Raw genomic sequence first — 19,554 nt, forward strand, 5'->3', positions numbered from 1 at the left:
GGAATGCCAAGGGGTGGAGCAAAAGACCTCCCCCAGCATAGCCCAGTGCAGACCATCCCAGACACCTGGTGACCATGCACATGGTCAAGCCATTCCCTAATGCAGCCCTGCTGTGTAAAGCAAGCTTTGGTCTCACAAGGAAACCTTTGTGGGCTCCCACAGAAGTGGCCTTGGATTTGAAGAGGCATCTTGGGGAAATGTGTATGGCCTTCTTCTGGGGTCAAAGACCAGGGCTGGAGCAGCCCACAAGGCTTGCTCTTTGTCCTCTCTGGCTTCCCTTCGGCTCTGGAAGACAAGCCCCCATCTATGGTTAGGTGTGAACCTACCGGCCTTGTGCTCCAGTGCAGTCTCTTAGTGAGGTGAATGCTGGCACCAGTGAGAACTCGGGATTTTATTATTGCCAGAAACGTTAAAGAAGTTTCTATTAAGCCACCGAACAAGCGGCTTTGTCGTAATCCCGGGAACGAAATCGCACACCTCTGTTCTGTTCTAGAGGAGTGAAATCAAACTTCACAGCTCTGTGCTCGCCCAGCGTTATAAAGTGGAGTGCCTGGGGCAGAAACCTCCGCCAAGCCCCTCCTCCTGCTGGTAGCCTGGGCAAATGTCACCCTCAGCTTAATTTCTTCAGGGAAGACGAACATCAAACATCATGAAATTGTACCCGGAGAGCCCTGAGAGATGGCTGAGATACTAGGAACCCACGGTGGCCACCGTTTTTGCAGAAGGGCTGAGGGGAGTTGTGGGTAGCATGTGCTCCAGGGATCCAGAATCTAATCTGGTCTGATCCTGCTTCCCACCATCCTCGACTGGCCCACATACCCAGAGCCAGCCACCATGGGGCAGGCAGCCACAGATGATCTGCCCCCCCACCCCCACCCCGGCTTGTTAGCCTCCCATCAGCCTCCCTGGTGTCCTCTGATGACTCAGCCAGTGGCCCATGGAGTCTACAGCAGCAAATAACACCATGAGGGCAAGCATCACCTTGCCTGCCATGGGTGAGTCCTATATCTTCAGCGGAACCCAGGACTGGCACACAGCAGCAAATCCAGCATGCCAACAGCCATCACAGAACTTGGCCACACAAAACCACAGTCACCACATGCAAACCTGTGAACCTAGCCAGAGAAAGAGATGGGGGTACAGCTATGAGGACATGATGCACCCCCTGCTGTTCCATGGAGCTGCAGGCCTCTGGCCACCGTGGTGTGTCTCTGCTCATAGGTATCTCAAGGCCACTGTTGAGCTGGGATGTGTAATTTTCTAGCCAAATGGCAATGTCCCTGTGCAGACTGAGGAGTAAAAGAAGACTCTTGCCCATGCCTGAGGCCCAACTGTGCCCTTTCTGGGTGGAACGTCTCGCTGAAGTTCCCTCTACCGTCTGGGTCTGAGGAACCAGGCCTAAGCGTTTGCACTGAAGCAGCCTCCAGCTTTCACTGGACCCTTTTAGAACATGCTTCCCTCACCAGGCCTCTGGCTGGTGACCTGGCCAGGTTGGGTTTACCCTACCTCTCCCTCCCTGGGCCCTATACCACCCTCTTTTGTACCAGAGAGAGAAGCCTGTCCCCACCCCAGTCCAAAGGACAAAGGAGCAGGGGCCCAGTCTAGCCAGGAGGGCAGTGTGGAGCAAGCAGCAGAGATAAGAGTGGAGGGGGAACAGCCAGGCACACGATCACCCCCTGGAGGCCAGGACTAGTGTGGGAAGAGAAACCTCATGCCCCACCCTGGGCAGCTGTAGGGCTGAAGCTGAGGCTGTGGGAGGCACAGGAAACCTGGGATACAGTGGCAGGCTAGGGCTAGAGAGAGAGAGAGAGAGAGAGAGAGAGAGAGAGAGAGAGAGAGAGAGAGAGAGAGAGAGAGACTGTCTCAACTCTCTCCAACCCCTTCCGCCCCCCCCCCCCCCCACCACCAAAATATATATATCAGGCACAGAAGAAGCCACATTTGGAAAACTGTCCTCTCCTCCTGCGGTGGGGGCACCTGGAGAAAGGAAACGCTGTGTTTTGTCTCCCCCTGCTGGCCAATGGTGGCATTGCCACACTTGAGAGGGTCACCTGGAGGACAACGCCTTTGGTTCTTCAACTTTTCCTTGAGGCTGAGCCAGTTTGCAAGAGACCTTAAAACCTGCTGCTCAGAGGCAGTTACTGCCGGGTCCAGGAGGAGGAAAGGATCGCCTGGCATCTTGTCAGGAGCCTGTCCCAGACAGGGGTGTACCCAAGCCCCTGAGACCCTTCATTTCTTGTTTCTCTGAGGGCTACAAGAGGTCCCCTCCCACTACTGGACTGGGGCGGGAAGGACATTTTAGGGGTACATACTCAGCCCTCATTGCCTTTGTCTACCTGTCAATCGTGTGGCTGCTCCCTATGAGGCATCCTCTCCACATGTCTCATCTGGCATCTAAGCAAGAATACTTTTTATTGTTGATTTTTGAGACAGGGTCTCATGTAGCCCAGACTGGTCAAACTTGCTATGTATCTGAGGATGACCTTGAACTCCTGATCCTCCTATCTCTCCAGTACTGGAATTACAAGGATCTTCCCCCATCCCACCCCCCCATGCCGGGTTTATGCAGTGCTGGGGCGATGTCTTGAGCTTCCTGCATGCTAAGCAAGCGCTCTTCTGAACTAGGCTGCATTCTAAACCTGAAAGAATAATTCTAAAATTCTCTCCTGTGCACTAAGTGAACCCTAGCATTCATGCCCCCTATCCCCACCCCCAGGTTCCTTCTGTTATCCTCCCAGAGACTCCAAAGGGCTTCCCTCTCCTGGACATGGTGCCCAAGCCAGCTTGATCCCAGGCGGGGGTGCTTCCCACTCCTGTCTGGCATCAGAGGTCCTCGGGCCTGGCCCCTGGGATGCGGGGGAATCATGCCCTGGCAGCCTGTGCCTGGTTCTCAGGAACGCGTTCGCTGTCTCCTTTAAGGCTCCCCTGAGCAGGACTCCTTGGAAACACTCCTTGCTGCGGATCATCTTTCCATTTGATTTTTCTGTTTCCGTTGTGAGAACAACAGAATGCGTCTGTGGGGGTGGGGCGGGGCTGCGCTGGCTGATGTGGCAGTGGCCGCCGGAGCTGCTTCGGGGAGCCAGGGCTTCAAACAGGGGCTGCCCTGGAAGCCCCGAGTAGCCCTCGCTCCCACATCCCAGCCTTGTACCCTTCATCCCCTGCACTTGACCCTGTGGGGGAGGTGCCTGCCAGGAGCGAGAGTGGACGCCCCACCCTGCTTCCCTCGCCCCAGTCCCAGCTTCTTTCTGAGAGCACACAGCGAGATCTCGGAAGAGCCCTCAGGCTCCGACCCACCTGAGAAACCGCGGTGAAGGTCACCTGGGAAATCCGCTGGTTCCCCACACACACTCTGCATGGGTTGGGGCAGATACATTAAAATAAATTGGTTCTCGGGGCTGGAGAGATGGCTCAGCGGTTAAGAGCACTGACTGCTCTTCCAGAGGACCCGGGTTCAATTCCCAGCACCCACACGGCAGCTCACAACTCTCTGTAACTCCAGTTCCAGGGGACCCTCAGACAGACACACATGCAGGCAAAACACCAATGCACATAAAATAAAAATAAATAAATTATTAAATAAATAAATTGGTTCTCCAGGAGAGGGGTGGGGGTGGGGCGCAAAGAAGCTGATGGGTGAATATGAGAAGTACAAGGTTAGGCATGTATGGGAATCCCAAAGCCATTGGGGCTGGGCTGTAGCTCAGCTGGTCTGGGGCTGACTTAGCTTGCATGAAGTCCTGGGTACAATCCCCACTGTCACATAAACCAGGTGTGGTGGCACGCACCTGTAACCCCAGCACTGCAGAGGGGGAGGCAGGAAAGGCAGGAGTTAAAGGTCACCCTTGGGTACCCAGAGAATTAAAGGCCTGTCTGAGACAGAGGAGACCGTGTCTCAAAACAAACAAACAAAGCCAAATGCATTTTAGGCCAACCTGGGCTACATGAGACCAAGTTTTAAAACAAAAGAAACCCATCACTCTGTATACTAACTAAAAAAGATTTTTTAAAAGAATATATCAGATCCTATTTGTCATGATGGCTGTGCCCTGGCAAGGCCACCCTTGAGGGAAGCAGGGGTGTGCTGGGGGTGGGGTCCTGTTCCCAGGCACACAGGACCCCGGCATTGGACAGTAAGACCCATTCAGCACCCCTCCCCCAGGACCCTGTAGCTTTGGGCTCTGGGGGTCCCCCACAGGCCCTGGACTCAGGGTGCGGTTCCAGCCCCTTGGCTAGCATGTTGCATGCTGCCCCCTGGAGGACGGAGGTATCACAATTAGGTCTCCAGCAGAGGCTGGGCCCTCCGCAGGCACCCATCTGGAGTGAATAGGCGTGTCTATGATCCTACAGATCTGGAAAGAGAGAAGGGAAAAGCAGAGGCAGAGGACGGGTCCTGGGACAGGGCAAGGCCGATCAAGCTGACAGGCACCTGGGTGAAACTCCCAAGCTGACCAGTTTCCTCTGGCCAGGGGCGAGCATCGCCAGGCTTGGGCTATAGCCCCGTCCCCAGGGTGGCCCCGCCTCTTTTGCCTTCCTCTCTCTTGGCCCGGGGATGCCCATCCCTGTGGCAGAAGGTCCCAGAAGGTCCAGGCAAGTGACTCAGTACAGGGTGAGGAGAGGGAAGAGGACAGGCCACGTAGGGCAGCAGCTACAGGCCCACTGCCCCTGCCCCACATAACTAGGGTCGCTGGCTTTTTGAGAAACGGCAAGAACGTCAAGGTCAAGGTGGCTGCCCAGTCTCTGTTTGGGAGGCTACATGGCTACAGCCAAGCAACCATCAGGGCAGTTCCGTTCGGTCCATGCAGTCTTTTTCAGCCCTTCCTCCAGTGCCGCTGGCAGTCTGGCTATCCTTGGTTGGCAGACACATTCCCTGATCTTTATCCATCTTTGCCCAGTGGTCTTCCACATCTGTGCCCACATGTCCCCCCTCCCCCCTTTTTTTTCCTTAAGGCAGTTTCTCTGTGTAGCCCTGACTGTCCTGGAACTCACTCTGTAGACCAGGCTGGCCTTGAACTAGAGATCCACCTGCCTCTGCCTCCCGAGTGCTGGCATTAAAGGTGTGTGCCACCACGGCCCAGCTTAAAGTCTTTTTTTTTTTTAAATCAAGCTGAGAAGATGGCTGCAGTAAAGTGCCTGCATGAAGACCTGAGCATGGATCCCCAAACTCATGTCAAAATTTGGGTGGTAGTAACATGTGTCTATAACCCCAACACTGGGGAGGTAGAAGTAGGAGGATCCCTAGAGCTTGCTGGCCAGCCAACCTGGCTGAATTGGTAATTTCCAGGTTCCGTGAGAGACCCTGTCCCCCCAAATAAGGTGGAGAGTAATAGAGGAAGTCACCCAAGATCAACCTCTGGCCTCCACATATGTGCACACGCATGTACAGACACACACATGTACAGACATGCATATACCACACACACACACACACACACACACACACACAATCAAATAGGAACCAGGCATTCCACCACCCCCGATGCTTCGTGACCCCTATCAATTCTTGCTTTGTGGTCTCAGAAATCCTGTCAGCAAAATGTCCGTTTGTGGTAAGAAAGGAAACTACAGGACACAGGGCTTGCCTCTCTTTTCCTCAGAGCAAGGACAGCCACCAGCACGCCGGGCTGCATGTAGTCCTGGGTCCTTGTGCAAGTCTTTACACCTGGGGGGGGGCATCTCCTAGGCAGTTGGAGTTTCAGGACACCATTGTTTGGTTTTTACTCTTTTGGGGGGGGCACCATCCAGCTCCCAAATAAATCACACACGGAGGCTTATTCTTACTTATGAATGCCCAGCCTTAGCTTGGCTTAGTTTCTAGCCGGCTTTCCTTATCTTAAATTATCCCGTCTACTTTTTGTCTCTGGGCTTTTCCCATTCTCTTACTTCTGTAAATCTTACTCTTACTCCATGGCTGGCTGTGTAGCTGGGTGGCTGGCCCCTGGAGTCCTCCTCCTTCTCTGGCTCCTAGATCCTCTCTTACCCAGATTTCTCCTTCTATATATTCTCTGCCTGCCAGCCAGCCCTGCCTATTTCTCTCTCCTGCCTCACTATTGGCCGCTCAGCTCTTCATTAGACCACCAGATGTTTTAGACAGGCACAGTAACACAGCTTCACAAAGTTAAACAAATGCAACATAAGCAAAAGTAATACACCTTAAAGTAATATTCTCCAGCAGGGCACAGGTGGCCGGTGGGGAGGGATGCACCTATCACTGGTGTTCAGAGAGCAGCTATGGGGCTGGAACAGCCACTCTGAGCTTCTCCAAGGGCTCCGGGCTCAGCTCCCAGCTGCTGAGCTCCTGATGGGCAGCTGCTTGCAGACCTACTGTGCGTGAATTCCTGTACTCACAGGGTGCTGCAGGAGGCAAGCCCTGTCTGAGGCACTCCCTGCCCAGGGTGGCTGTATGTTCGTTCCACAGAGGCAGATGTCTGGCCTCAGGCCTGGGAAGTGCTAGGGAATTGGGGCTGGGAAGTCCAGTGCAGGCCTAGACAGAAGAGCTGGGCACCGGAAAGGCAGAACGGAAGAAAGCTCAGAAGAGCAAATCACCTTTGCTGGCAGGCAGCGTGAACATGAGACCTCGGGGTGATGGTTGGGGCCCTGCTGCCCTTGACAGGCCTTGGTCTGGCCCCAGCAAGGGAGCAAGGTCAGCCTGGCTCCCTCAGGGTTCTCTGTGAGAGCTGCTTCTGTTGTCCTGGCTGACCACAGCTAGCGAGGGTCCCCTAGGCTCTCCAGCAGGCCTGTGCCCTTCTGACCCTTCTTGTGTCCAAGAAGCCAATGAAGGTCTCGGCCTAGCAGCTGATATCCAGAGTCTGTCCACTCCATAAACCTTATTCTCTTATCCTCTCTCTTGCCTCCTTAATCCATGGGTATGGAATGACTTTCCCCAGGGACACACACACACACACACACACACACACACACACACGCACACGCACATGCACACACATGCATGCATGCATGCATGTCTGCCCCAGAGGGTAGAGGGAGCTGAGATAGACCAAAGAAAAGTCTACCTGAGTATGGCATGGTGAACCAGTGTGTTTATCAGGGTCATTTATAAGACAACAGGCCCTTCACAGGCATTTGCTTCACCAAAAACCTCCATACCCCAGCATGGGAGACAGTTCTCAGAAAACTGCATAGATACAGTCCCCATCCCAAGTCAACCTTCCACCTCATATACAGCCTGGCACCCCAAGACCCCGTGCAGCTGGGGCAGGAGGAAGCAGTGGCTAGAGTCTCGTGGAAAGACCAGAGTGCTGCTGGTCATTCTGGTGCAGGCTATCATAGCTGCTCTCTGTGTGTCAAGATGGTGACGGTCAGGCCACACCCAGAAGGCTGCCACCAGGCAGTGGGTGCTTCGCGCGGTGTGGAACCTCACTTGCTGGCTGCCTGCGTAGCTTCCGAAGCCTCGCTGCAGCTTCTCTCTCCAGAGGGCAAATTTATTCTCTTCAGGGGGGTTGGGTCTGTGTCCCTCTGTTTCCTAGGGTTACCCTCATTCCAAGCCTGTCGTGAATACACGGGCTGTTGTGTGCCTAGGTTTCCCTGACTAGAAAATGAGGATTGAATAAGAAAGCATAGGGCTTAAGAGTGCCCCCCCCACTTGTTATTTGAGCCCTCAAGAGGCAGTGGCAGGAGGATTGCTGTGAGTGTGAGGTCAATTGGACTACTAGAGAGATCTTTTTCTCAAAAACAAACAACAGTGAAAGCTGAATGAGAACACATCTGTTTGGGTGTTTTCGCTAAGGCTTGGGGCAGAGCTGTTAACATCTGTCTATTTTTGTCTTCATTTATTTATTTATTTATTTTAATTTTTTTAGGACTGGGTCTCACTTAGCCCAGGCTGGCCCCAAACTCAATGTGTAGCAGAGGATGACCCTGAACTGCTGGTCCCACACTGAGATCAGAGGCATCCATCAGCACGCCTGGTTTCTGTGGTGCTGGGGACTGGATCCAGGGCTTCGAGCATGGTGGTAAGCTCTCTACCCACTGAGCCACATCCCCAGCCCCCATCAGTCTGTCTTTGTAGTTCACATTCTCCAAGCTCCCGCTGTGAGCCAGGTCTGGAACCTGGCAGAAGGCCCAGAGGTGGACATGCCACCTGTCCCTACCCAGGCTCCAGTGAGCTGCAAGAGAAAGACATTAGATCTGTTAACGAGTGAGCCTACAGAGCCTCATGACCTCCGAAATGTGCACCGGGGCCGGTTGCATGTTCTGTCCTCAGATCGCAAGGCAAGTTCTGTGATGGGGTGGCAGCCAGGGCGTGAGGGACAGATGCCACAGCCTCGGCAGAGGGCCGCCTGATGGGGTCTGTCAGCACTGCGACTGTCCATGACATCCAGTTAGACAGACAGACAGACAGACACTCAGAAAGACAATGTGTGGTAGTGCATTATGACGGAAACATGTGGCGGGCCTGGGAAGCAAGAGAAAGAGGCTGGGGTCCCAATGACCTAAGTTCCTCCTGGTAGGCCTCACCCCTTTTTGTTTGTTCATTTTGTTTTTCTAGACCAAGTTTCTCTGTATAGCCTTGGCTGTCCTGGAACTCGAGCTGTAGACCTGACCTCGATTGTGGCCAAGGTAGGCACGACCACCTCCCGGCTAGGCCTCACCTCTTAAAGGCCCCAGAACCACGCTATAGCGCCACCCTGGAGACTGCGCCCTTAACATAGGATCCTTTTGGGGGTGGATTGTGGGGGACCAGCTCCCACATTTATTTACCTCGGGGACTCTTGAGGAGTGAGGGATAAGAGATTTAGATAGAAATATATAGACAGTTAGAAACACAGGATAGCTCGGAAGGGCCTGGATCCAAACCCACCAGCCCCTTCTGTCACTGCTAAAGGGCTTTTAAAGGAATGCCAAGGGGTGGAGCCAAAGACCTCCCACCCCCCACCCCAGCACAGCCCAGTGCAGACCATCCCAGACACCTGGTGACTATGCACCTGGTCAAGCCATCCACTAATGCAGCCCTGCTGTATAAAGCAAGCTCAGATCTCACTAGGAAGCTTTTGTGGGCTACCACAGTGGGGGACACTCGGGCAACCAATACCCCAGCTGTGGTAGGCCAACAGGATTAGGGACTGAGGGCGGGGTGTCCAAAGGCAGCTGGAAGGTGCAGAGGGGTCCTCAGACTCTCAGGGGGCTTTAGGGGGAAGGCTTTCATTTTTGAGCTGGGTGTGGCAACTGCCTTCTAAACGACTGTTATTGCATTTATAATTGAGGGAGAAAATGGAATTTGAAAAGAAATGCTAGGGCCAGCTGAGAAGCAGACACACAGCTCTGGAAGGGAGTCTGCTGGAGATCCGGAGGGGTGTGGCCAGCTCCTGTCCTATCTCTTGGGGATGAGGGTATGGGACTTGGTTGGACACGTGTGAGGGTGGAGCCCTCCAATCCTTTGAGCACTGGAGTTTGCCATTCCTAGGCAGGGCTGGCCTGAGCTACCCACGTCCTCAGCTTCAACCCGACGGGCACGGCTTGCGCGTGGGGTGGTCCATTCTTCCGCGGCGTTCGGCCGGGTCCCCGGGACCCCGCCCTAGGTGGACCGGGTGAGGCCGGGCTCTCGGAAGAGGCCGCTCCCTGACCGCGCCACTGGGGGCCGCCCGCGGGCCGTGCGGTCCCGAGCGCGCCGTGCGTTGCGCCCCGGTCCCCGCGCGCGCAGCTCCGCTCAGGGCGGCCCCGCGCGGAGACACGATCGGGGCCGGCGCGCGGGCTGAGCGGCGGCGATGGCGCAGGGCGGGCGGCGGGCGCGCGGCGCGGGGCCCTAGTCGGGCGGGCGCGCTCGGGACGGCGCGGTGGCCGCGCAGCCATGGCCGGGGAGCGGCGCCGGGCGCTGCTGGAGCTGCTGACGCGGCCGGGGAACGCGCGCTGCGCTGACTGCGGAGCCCCGGGTAGGTGCGGGACGGGCGGAGGCGCGGGGTGCGGCCGGGTGGACGGGACTGCGTGGGGGCGCGGGGGACCGGGACGAGCCACACGCTGGGGTCCTGGCTGGGTTGGGGTGCGGCCCGGGTGCACCTGCCGGCGGCCGGGACTGGCGGTGGCGGGGCGCAGCATCCGGAGGGCACCTCGTGGGCTCCGCGCGACCGGTACCGCCGCCTCCCCTCCCCCGCCGGGCTGCGTGTCACGCTGTCACCCGCGGCCGCCTCCCCTCCCCAGCCTTGCGAAACCTCGGCGTCTCAGGAAAAAAAAAAAAAAAAGAGGAAATCATTGGGGGCGGCTGGCTTTCAGGGAAAGCGGCCAGTGAACCCAGGGTGTCTTCCGAGGAGTGTGGGGTCCACCTGGTTCCCAGCTACCTGGAGGTGACGTCATGGCATCCCTTCCTGGGGCCACCGTCTTGTACCGGCTCAAAGCTGGGGGAGGAAGCCGAGCCTTGGGTGGCCCTTCTGAGGACAGGCTGGCCATGTGCCCATGGCTTTCTACACCTAGCTTCTCTGGGACCAGGACAGTGGGAGACGACGGGTGGGAGCCGCAGACACATCTGCCTGGCATCTTCCAGACTTTGTCCCTTGGTCGCCCTGGTTTGGAGGGACTTGTATCTGCCAGAACACAGGGACTCAGGACTGGCTAGGAAGAAAGGGCTGAGTTCTCTGACTAGGGGGCAGTCTCCTAGCGCTGGCATCCCCAGGCTCATCCTCTCTGAGTATGCAGGTGGGGAGAGACCTGCAAGACATTTCAGGGATATAGGGGACCCTAGCCTGAGTCTCTCAGAACATACCTACCTACCCGGTATCCTAGGAGACATCACGCTGGCTAAAGGTCCACAGATTGTAAATAGGACCTCCTCCCCAACTCCCCCACCCCCGCCCCCGCCGCTGGGCTGAGGAGTGCCAGCCCCAGCCTGAAAATGTACTAGTCAGTAGTAGTGCCTGCGACCCCAGGGGCTCTGGTGTCCCTGAGAGAAGGCATGGACCAGGCTTCAACGGGAAGCTGGGCAAGATGAAGTAGCCCTTTCCCGGTCTCCTGAGGCTCTGCAGGGCCCTGCCGATGGTGCAGTGGGGTGGTGGCTCCCTGGTGTTATGTGGTACCGTTGCCAGCTGGCCCGGCTCGGGGTGGAGCCTCCCCACCTCCCTCTCTCAGGCCTGTCTTTCAACTTGTTCAGGAAAGCTGGCTATGCTAGAGTCCCTGGTTAGGAAGGCTGATGGGTTGCTTGTCTTCCAGTCTGGACTGGGGTGAACCCCAGGAGAGGGGAGCTGGCCTGCCCCCATAGTTTTTGGCTACCTAGCCCAGGAGCAGCTTCTCAGAACACACGGCTACTTTCTGGACACTCTTAGACCTTCTGGCCTGACAGCGGGAAGAAGGGCTTCCCGAACCCTTCGTGAGAACTACCCTACGCCATTCACCTAGGCAGTGTCCTGGCATCCCTTTAGACCCAGGCCAGACTGCTGCAGCTGCTGCTCTCGAAGGGCACAGTTCTGGCTGGCTGTAGGCCAAGCCACCCATTTTAAGACTTGGCCTATAACAGCAGCTTGCTCTCCCCCAGCCCCTCTACCTGTGAGGCAGACAAGGTATGAGGCTTGTTTCCATTTTACAACCAGGGAAACCGAGGCCTCAACAACTTGAACTGTCTTAGGTGTCCACAAGGCTGACTGGGTTTCTTGATGCCCAATCTGGGGTCCGCCCACACGGTCTGTGCAAATCTCCCATCTTTACCTAGACCCTGGGCCCAGCCAATTCCTGCACCATGACCCCTATGGCATGCCCCCACACACGGGCCTCTGATGCTCAGTGGGGAGTTGGGATTGGTCTTCCTATGTTCTTCGATGCTTTGGGGTTCTGGAGTCTCCTGTCTTGTGGTGGCCTTGTTGTGTGTGTGTGGGGGTATGTGTGTTCCATGTTGTCATGTGGACTGGCTCATGGCTCTTCTTGACCACACCCATGGTACCAAGGGAACCTGAGGAGTAATGACATCTTCCCTGGACAACAGAACATCATAGCAGGCCCAGGTCACCTCTAACCACCAGGCCTGGGGGATCTGGGGGGGGGCTTGAGCAGTCCTCACATGACTGTGGGAGGTCTGGGAGGGAGACAGGTGGAGAACTGAGGAACTTGGCAACACCCGCTGAACCTCACTCCAGTCTGTATCTTGAACCTGGGGTCCATCCACCACCCACCACAGATACTTCCTCACCCCAGCTACAGGGGCTGTTGGCAGGGCATGGCCCTTTTTCCTGCAGGACTCTATTGGCATCTCCGTCCTGTCAAGAGCTGTGGGGGGGGGGGGGGGAGAGCGAGCCGTCCATGAAGGTGGTAGCTTCTCTCTGCAAGCATCTGGCCACTGGATGGCTCGGAAGGTTTTAGAACCACTCACTCTTGCTTTGATGACGGTCAAACCTGGACTCCCAGGAGCCCTGAGCTGCCACTCTGGGGGGATGAGGGAGAGGAAGGAAGTGCTTACATCTGACCGGGTAGGTCAGGAGCTGCTGCTTGTGACCCTGTCCCTGCGGCTGCAGAGCCAAGCTTCTTGAGGTCCCAGACACAGGCTAGGTGAGAATGACTTAGGGCCAGTCCTGAAGCAAGGGGTGGGCTCAGAGCATGGGCTCCTCGTTACACTTGGAGGCTTTGGGGGGCATTCAGAAACTGCGTTTGGTCCAGCCCCCAGTACAGAAGGTTTCAGAATATGGCTCAGGTTAGGAGAGGGTCCCTGTATGTGTTTCACAGCATGCGGGGATTGTCCAGGGTTGAGAACTGGGTCTAGCAGACCATGCTGTGTCTAGAGTAGTATCCCAGCAGGGTTTGTTTTTTCTTTTCTTTTTCTTTTTTTTTTCCCATGTAGTATTGCAGATGGAACCCAGGGCCCTGGGTATGCTAGGCAGATGCTCTACCACTGAGCCACACTCCAGCCCCTCACTGGGGGATTCTAGGCAGGTGCTCTACCACTGAGCCACACTCCAGCCCCTCACTGGGGGATTCTAGGCAGGTGCTCTACCACTGAGCCACACCCCAGCCCCTCACTGGGGGATTCTAGGCAGGTGCTCTACCACTGAGCCACACTCCAGCCCCTCACTGGGGGATTCTAGGCAAGTGCTCTAGCCTGGCCACTTACTGGGGCTCTCTTGGCCAGGGCCCGATCACTAAACTACACCCATAACCCCTTCTTTAAACTTTTTGTTTTCAGACAGTTTACAGAGTTACCTGGCCTGGCCACAAATTTGCTTGCCTTGAATTTTCAATTATCCTGGCTCATTTTCCCAAGTATCTGAGATTATAGGCATGTGCTATCAGGCCTACTTGGTGTATGTGTGTGTGTATAAAGCACACTCACGGTTCTGTGCAGCTATCACCACCATCCCCTATCGAGACATTCTCCTCTTCCCAAACAAGCTCTCTTACCCATTACACACTAACTGTCCGTCCACTTCCCTGTTTCTGAGATCCACCATTTCTTGATTTCTCAAGGACTCTGATGTGTCAGGACCCTTCTCTGAGCAGACTCACACCCCATCTGTCTGGTTGGGGTCTGGTTTGAGTCACTTGGTTGTGTGGTCGCAAGGTCCATCCGTGTTGGAGCAGGTGTCAGAACATCATCTTTCTTACAGCAGACTAGTAGTCTACACTGTGGTATCCATATCGTGCTTATCCAACCATGTCTCCCAGTGTGGGCTTGTCAGGCCCGCCCACTGTGGGACAGTACTGGGAACCAGTCCACACTTGGGATGGAGGACTAGAGGCCTGTCTCTCTGTTCCAACTCTGGCCAGCCTCCCCTCCTCCCAAGCAGTGTCCCTCTGCCCTCCATCTCTGAAGTATACCCAGTTGTGCCTGTTGGTTGGGATTACCCAGAGTGAACTCCTTGGGTTTCTAGGCCAGCCACAAGGCATACAGGCTTCACCGTGCATGCAGGCACTGTGACCAGGCCCACATGCATCTCCAATGTGGATGACACCACCTTTCAAACCCAGGCCCCTGACTCTTAGGCCACTGACAACTTGAGATGTAGGGTCATTTTCTAAGCTCTTACTGGGCACCAGGCAGGAAGGTTGTCTGAGGGTGGCAGAGGATGGCCTGGTACAGCATGGCTAGAAGGCGTGAGAAGTGTGACTGTGCGTGTGGGAGGCGTGTGCTGTTCATAGAGACTGGGAGCCGAGGCTTTCTGCGATGGAGGCTGTGATCAGTTTCTCCCTGACTCTGTGCGCATGTGCAGTACCCAGGGTGGGGAGACCGAGGTAGGCAGGCGGGCACAGGGTGCTGTGGGTGGAGTTGGCAGCGGGAGCTCACTGGTGGTGGACTGTCACTGCCACATAGTTGGCAGGGAGTAGGGGGAGCCAACACCCTGATATTATCCAACATAAGAAGTTAGGGAGAACACCACCACTGCGTTAGCTGGTGGAGGGGCCTGATCTGGTTTGGAGAGGTAGAGGAACAAGAAAAAGGCAAGCTGGGTGTATAGAAGGCTCTGGAATAGCAGTGCAGAGATGTAGGATCATCTGGGGGTTTTTTGTTTTTGTTGTTTTGTTTTTTGATCTTTTTGTTTGTTTTTTCTTTTGTTTTGGTTTTGGTTTTTCGAGACAGGGTTTCTCTGTGTATCAGCTCTAGCTGTCCTTGAACTCACTCTGTAGACCAGTCTGGCCTTGAACTCACAGAGATGCACTTGCCTCTGCCTCCCGAGTGCTGGGATTAAAGGCGTGCGCCACCACCGCCCGGCTTGTCTAGGTTTAATGACCACCTGCATTACACTTTTTTTTTATTACTCTTATTTATTTTTTGTGTGTGTGTTTGCATGTCACAGCACACATGTGGAGATCAGAGGACAATTTGCAGGAGTTGGTTCTGTTTTCTGCCATGTGAGTCGTGGGGATCAAGTTCAGATCAAGTTGCCATTACCTCTCAGCCATATCACTAGCCTTGCATTTATTTATTTATAGACAAAGTCTCATGTAGCTCAGGCTGGCTTGGAACTCATTGTGTAGCTCAGAGTGACCTTGAACTTCTCATCCTCCTGCCTCCACCGCCCTCCCGAGTGCTGGGATTGCAGGCATGCACCCTCCATCCTTGTTTTATGCAGTGCTGGGGATAGAACCTAGGGCCTTGTGCATGGTGGGGAAGCCCTCTACCAACTGAGCGATGGCCTCAGGCCTATTTTGGTTGTTTTGGAGACAGGGTCTCACTATGTAGCCCTGGCTGGCCTGGAGCGTGACATGATTCTGCTTTAGTCTTCTGAGCACTGGGGTGACAGGTCTGCACAATGATGTTCGGCTCTTAAAGATGGTCTTTGAAAGGACCCCCCATTGAGCACTGATTCAGGGATCTGGGAGCATCCCACCTATAGGGAGAATTGAGGTGCGCCCAGGAGGTGCTTGGCTCAAGCATTGCCATGGTTACAGAGGACCCCAGGGGCTTGAATTTGGGATCAGGAAGTCATGCTCACAGGGAGGGCACAGCCTACAAGAGAGGTGGGTAGGGCACAAACTGACCTACAGTCCCTGATATGTGGTCTGTAGTTGGTGCCAGAGGCCGATAATCCTAGATACTTGAGAAGCTGAGACAGGAGGATCACAGATTCAATCCTAAGCAGCGAGGCTTCAGAACAAGTTCACGGCCAACCTAAACAACGTAGTGAGACTGTCTCCAGATAAATAAAAAGAAGGCTAGGATTTAGCTGTGAGTTCTACTCTGCATTCAGGATTCTGAGTCAGAAAAGCCAGAAGGCCAGTGTATGTGGGCTTGGCTTTACCTGGGGCAGTGGGAGCCACGAAGCCCAGCAACCAAGATGTGTCCCAGCTTTTGACTGTGTAGCAAGGTCACCAGCTGATGTTGCAGACGGGATGCATCCAAGAACCCAGGTGGAGTGATGTGTGTCTGTATCCCAACCCTCAGGGTGTGTGAGGCAGCTGGATTGCCATGAGTTTGAGACCCGTGTGAGTTACAAAGTGAGACCTTGTCTCAAAAATAAAATCAGCTGGGCATAGTGGCTCAGGCCATTAATCCAAGCACTTGGGAGGCAGAAAGAAGCAAGTAGATCTCTGTGAGTCTGAGGCCAGCCTGGTCTACATAGTGAGTTCCAGGACAGCTAGAGCTACATAGTGAGACCTTCTCTCTCTCTCTCTCTCTCTCTCTCTCTCTCTCTCTCTCTCTCTCTCTCTCTCTCTCTCTCACACACACACACACACACACACACACACACACACACAATCAATCAATCAATCAAATAAATAATCCCCCCGAAATCAATAAGTAATCTGAGAGTGACTGAGTTGGATGGTGTTGGAGGGCAGAGCTTCCACTCAGGTTGTGGGGAGGGTGTTGGGATACGTAGGTGGGGTTGGGTGTGCCTCTGAGGAGAGGTAGAGCTGGGGCAGCCTTGGCATGTAAATACTTCTTTTTCCTTTTTAAAACCCCTCCCATCGCAATCTATATGTGACCAAATTAACCGATTACATGAGAATGCAGTGGCGTTTAAAACCCCGTCTCTTACCGAGTCATCACTGCTAGCTAGCTCTTAAAATAGGTTTAGCATCCAGGAGAGCAGCTGAAGTGCAGACCAGGGAGCCTGAGCACCTGTGGTAGTGGGGACAGAGGGAGATGCCGAAGACAGAAGAGGTTGACACCCACCCCCAAGGAGAGGTGTCAGGGCACTGTCTCCTCATCTGAATGGGAGGGGCGGTACAAGGGCAGGGGTGCCTAGGGGAGAGCCTGAGCCCCTCCAGCATCCAGGGCCCTGAAGCTGACTGAGCACCAACTACATAAGAAGCACAGCTTCGCTTTGAGAATCTGCAGCATCTCTCCTGGTACTCCCTCCCATCCCAGTGGGGTAGAAAAAACAGAACAGCTCATGGAAGTCCAGGAAAAAGGACCTCCAGGCAGGAGGATTGCTGGGGGCAGCTATGCATATGTCCCACCTCCTGAGAACCTTGGATCCTATCTCTCTGGAGAGGTTCCTGTCCTCTAGTTTTGAGCTGCCCACCCGCCTCAGGCCCTGGTAGCTGACAGGCTATCTGGCCAGGATCTCAGCTATGCATCAGCCTTTGGAAGAGCAAAGGTCTCTAAAGCTGAGCCACGGGCCTCTGCCAGAGCCACATTCCACTGATAGGGTCCACTGCTCCACTCCTCCCCCCTGCCCAGGCCTTGGCCAAGGGGGCACACCTGTCCCACCTGGCTCAGCCCCAGAACACGCCTGACCTGCTCGGGTGCCTGAGAGCCTGCTCCCGGAAGCACACCGAGGGCCTGAGTCACCTTGAAGGGACCAGAGGAGGAAGGGCAGGGGGAGGGTGTGTGGCCTTAGGGAGCCAGGAGGGGGAAAGCAGAGTAGGAGGGTGACGGCCTTGGGCAGCCAGAGTGGTGGCCCCAGCTAGAGTGAGCACTGAGTAGCTGGGGTGTTGGTGGGCGCTGAGGACTTGGCCTCTCACTGGTGATCTCAGGCTCACTGTTCCACATCTGTGGCCACTCTTGTCCCAGGGCACTTTTGTGGCTTGTTCTGCGATGACACAGGCCCTCTAACAGTCTCCATGCCACTGGGCAGAGAATTCTGGGATCCTGAGTGCCTAAGAAGTGCTCCAGACAGAAGCAGTGAGACTTAGTGAGGTGTTGTTATCTCCTGTGGGGAAAGTACATCTGGACGGAGCCAGGACCCATGCAGGGAGCACCTGGAGGGCCCGAGGGGGCCCTGGCCAGCTTTCCTGAGGAACCTAGCCAGTTTTGGTCTGTGCACAGGTTTTAACCTGACCTTTGCTCTACTCACAAGCCCACCCTGGAGGGCTGAGGCACCCGTCCAGGATCTCCAGTGACAGGCCACGGTGGCCTTCAGCGGCCCAAATTCTGGTGAGCCTTTTATTCTGGTGGGCGTGCAGGCGGCAGACAGTGAGTAACCGAGGCACTGAGGGGCAGGTAGGCGGGACGTGGTTAATCGAGAGTTGACTTGGTATACAGACTCGGCTCTCCAGGAGACACCCCTCGGTGCTGGTGAGTTCAGAGCGGGGTGAGGTGCTGGCTGGCTGGAGTCCACTTCTATATCGGTGGCTTCCAGGGTTGTGTTACTCAAGGTCACCTACAATGGTCAAGCCATTTTAAAACATAGCCTCAGCCTGGGGCAATGGCTTGATGGGTAACAGCTTGTTGCACAAGCCTAAGGACCTGGGTTCAAATCCCAGCACCGGTGTACAAAGTTGAACATGGCTTCCTATACTTGTAACCCTAGTTGTGTGTGTGTGTATGTGTGTGTGTGTGTGTGTGTGTGTGTGTGTGTGTGTGTGTGTGTATTGGGGGTGGGCAGAAACAGGAGGAATGCTGGAATTTGCTGACTGCCAGCCTAGCTGCAGGCTTAGTGAGAGACCCTGTCTCAAGGGAGCAGTAGGATAGTCAATGTCCTCCTCTGGACTGCTGGTGTGTGTGTGTGTGTGTGTGTGTGTGTGTGTGTGTGTGTGTGTGTGTGCGCGCGCGTGTGCGCGCACGTGCGCACGCAGTCCAGAGGAGGACACAAAACTAACAGTTGGGAAGCTTCCAAGGCTGGGGCAAGGCCCTGTGGTGGATTGGAAGGGCTCACACAGAGCCAGGGACTGCCAGCCTAGGAGCCCTTCTGCCTTTCATAGCAGGGTACAGGGCGAACATGGCTGGCACGGAGCACAGGGCAGGCCAAACCGCATGCTGGAGTCAGGAACGCACCTGACCGACCTGGCTGGCTCTAGGCCATCTTGTTCGCCTACAAGGCTTTCCTTGGGCGAACTCTTCGCCAGCACCAGCGCTAGAGTCCAAGGTCAGTGCCGAGGGGTTTTCAGATTGGGGCGAGGCAGGTGGCCACACCTGCTGCCCTGGGCTTGGCCAAGCTCTGTCCTTTGCCAGGCTCTGCATGTGCTGTTCCCACTGCACTCCACACCTCTTAGCCAACACCACCCATCTTCACTGCTAGAGCTTGGGCGCTTCCTCCAGGAAGGCCTCCTGGCTTCCTGCCCATGCTTGCCTCCCACTGCTGGTTCCTGGCCACACACAGCTGCCCTCCTGGGGCCTTCCTTGGTGTAAATAAAAGTAGTTTTCTGGGATTGGGGCCTGTCTGGGCTCAGGCTTTCCCAACAGGGTCCCATTTGTTCATGAGCACGACTCTTAAGTGCTGGCACCGAGTGACACTGTTTAGATACAGCATAGGTCAGAGCGCCTCCTCCTCCTGCCTTCTTCCCCCACTTCCCACCAGAGTCCAGGGGTTCAGGGTGGGGAAGTATTACCACCTCTGGGGACTGGGAGGATACCTGTGTTCCTGTACTGGGCTGGGCCCTGTCTGCCTGAGGCCTAGGGCTTGCCTGAGGGGAAGGCAGGGAGTGGACACTGCTAGACTGGAGTCCCAGCTGGGCCTGGCCTGCAACCAGTCACGGGTCCTGTCACCTTCCATCCCAAGCCTGGGGTTTAGGACACACCAGGAGTTCCTGATTACGCTCTGCGCGGTGACAAGAATTCAGAGGCTTGAGGTCACCCAGCTCTCTTGTCGGAACTGGAACAAGAGCTCTGACTCTTGACCAGGTGCTGGTGGCCTTTCCTGGCCCCTGTGAGATCACAGGGGAGAGGCGGTCCTTCCAGGTAGCCAGGCCAAAGGGCTCAGCTCGAGAATTGCTTCCACCCCAGGGTCTCTGTCCCAACAG

The 19,554-nt window shown here is 55.5% G+C and overlaps 2 protein-coding genes across 3 annotated transcripts in view; both read left to right on the top strand.

Annotated features, from left to right (window-relative positions):
• Nucleotides 1-1,319, top strand: part of LOC128120375 (cytochrome c oxidase assembly protein COX19) — a 14,922-nt gene extending 13,603 nt beyond the window's left edge. For both annotated transcript variants that reach the window (XM_052754286.1, XM_052754287.1), the window contains one exon: nucleotides 1-1,319. This exon is cut by the window's left edge. The gene's annotated coding sequence lies outside the window, so the exon portion shown is untranslated.
• An 8,434-nt stretch (nucleotides 1,320-9,753) lies between these two features.
• The window catches only part of Adap1 (ArfGAP with dual PH domains 1), a 52,029-nt gene continuing 42,228 nt past the window's right edge, over nucleotides 9,754-19,554 (top strand). Inside the window, exon 1 of the mRNA XM_052754289.1 lies at nucleotides 9,754-9,887. Within this exon, the coding sequence (XP_052610249.1) occupies nucleotides 9,806-9,887 (82 nt within the window). The 5' untranslated portion in view covers nucleotides 9,754-9,805. The remainder of the gene's footprint in view (nucleotides 9,888-19,554) is intronic.

The sequence above is a fragment of the Peromyscus californicus genome, unplaced genomic scaffold (assembly GCF_007827085.1).
Source record: "Peromyscus californicus insignis strain IS unplaced genomic scaffold, ASM782708v3 Scaffold_2__1_contigs__length_46816999, whole genome shotgun sequence".
Classification (NCBI taxonomy): domain Eukaryota; kingdom Metazoa; phylum Chordata; class Mammalia; order Rodentia; family Cricetidae; genus Peromyscus; species Peromyscus californicus.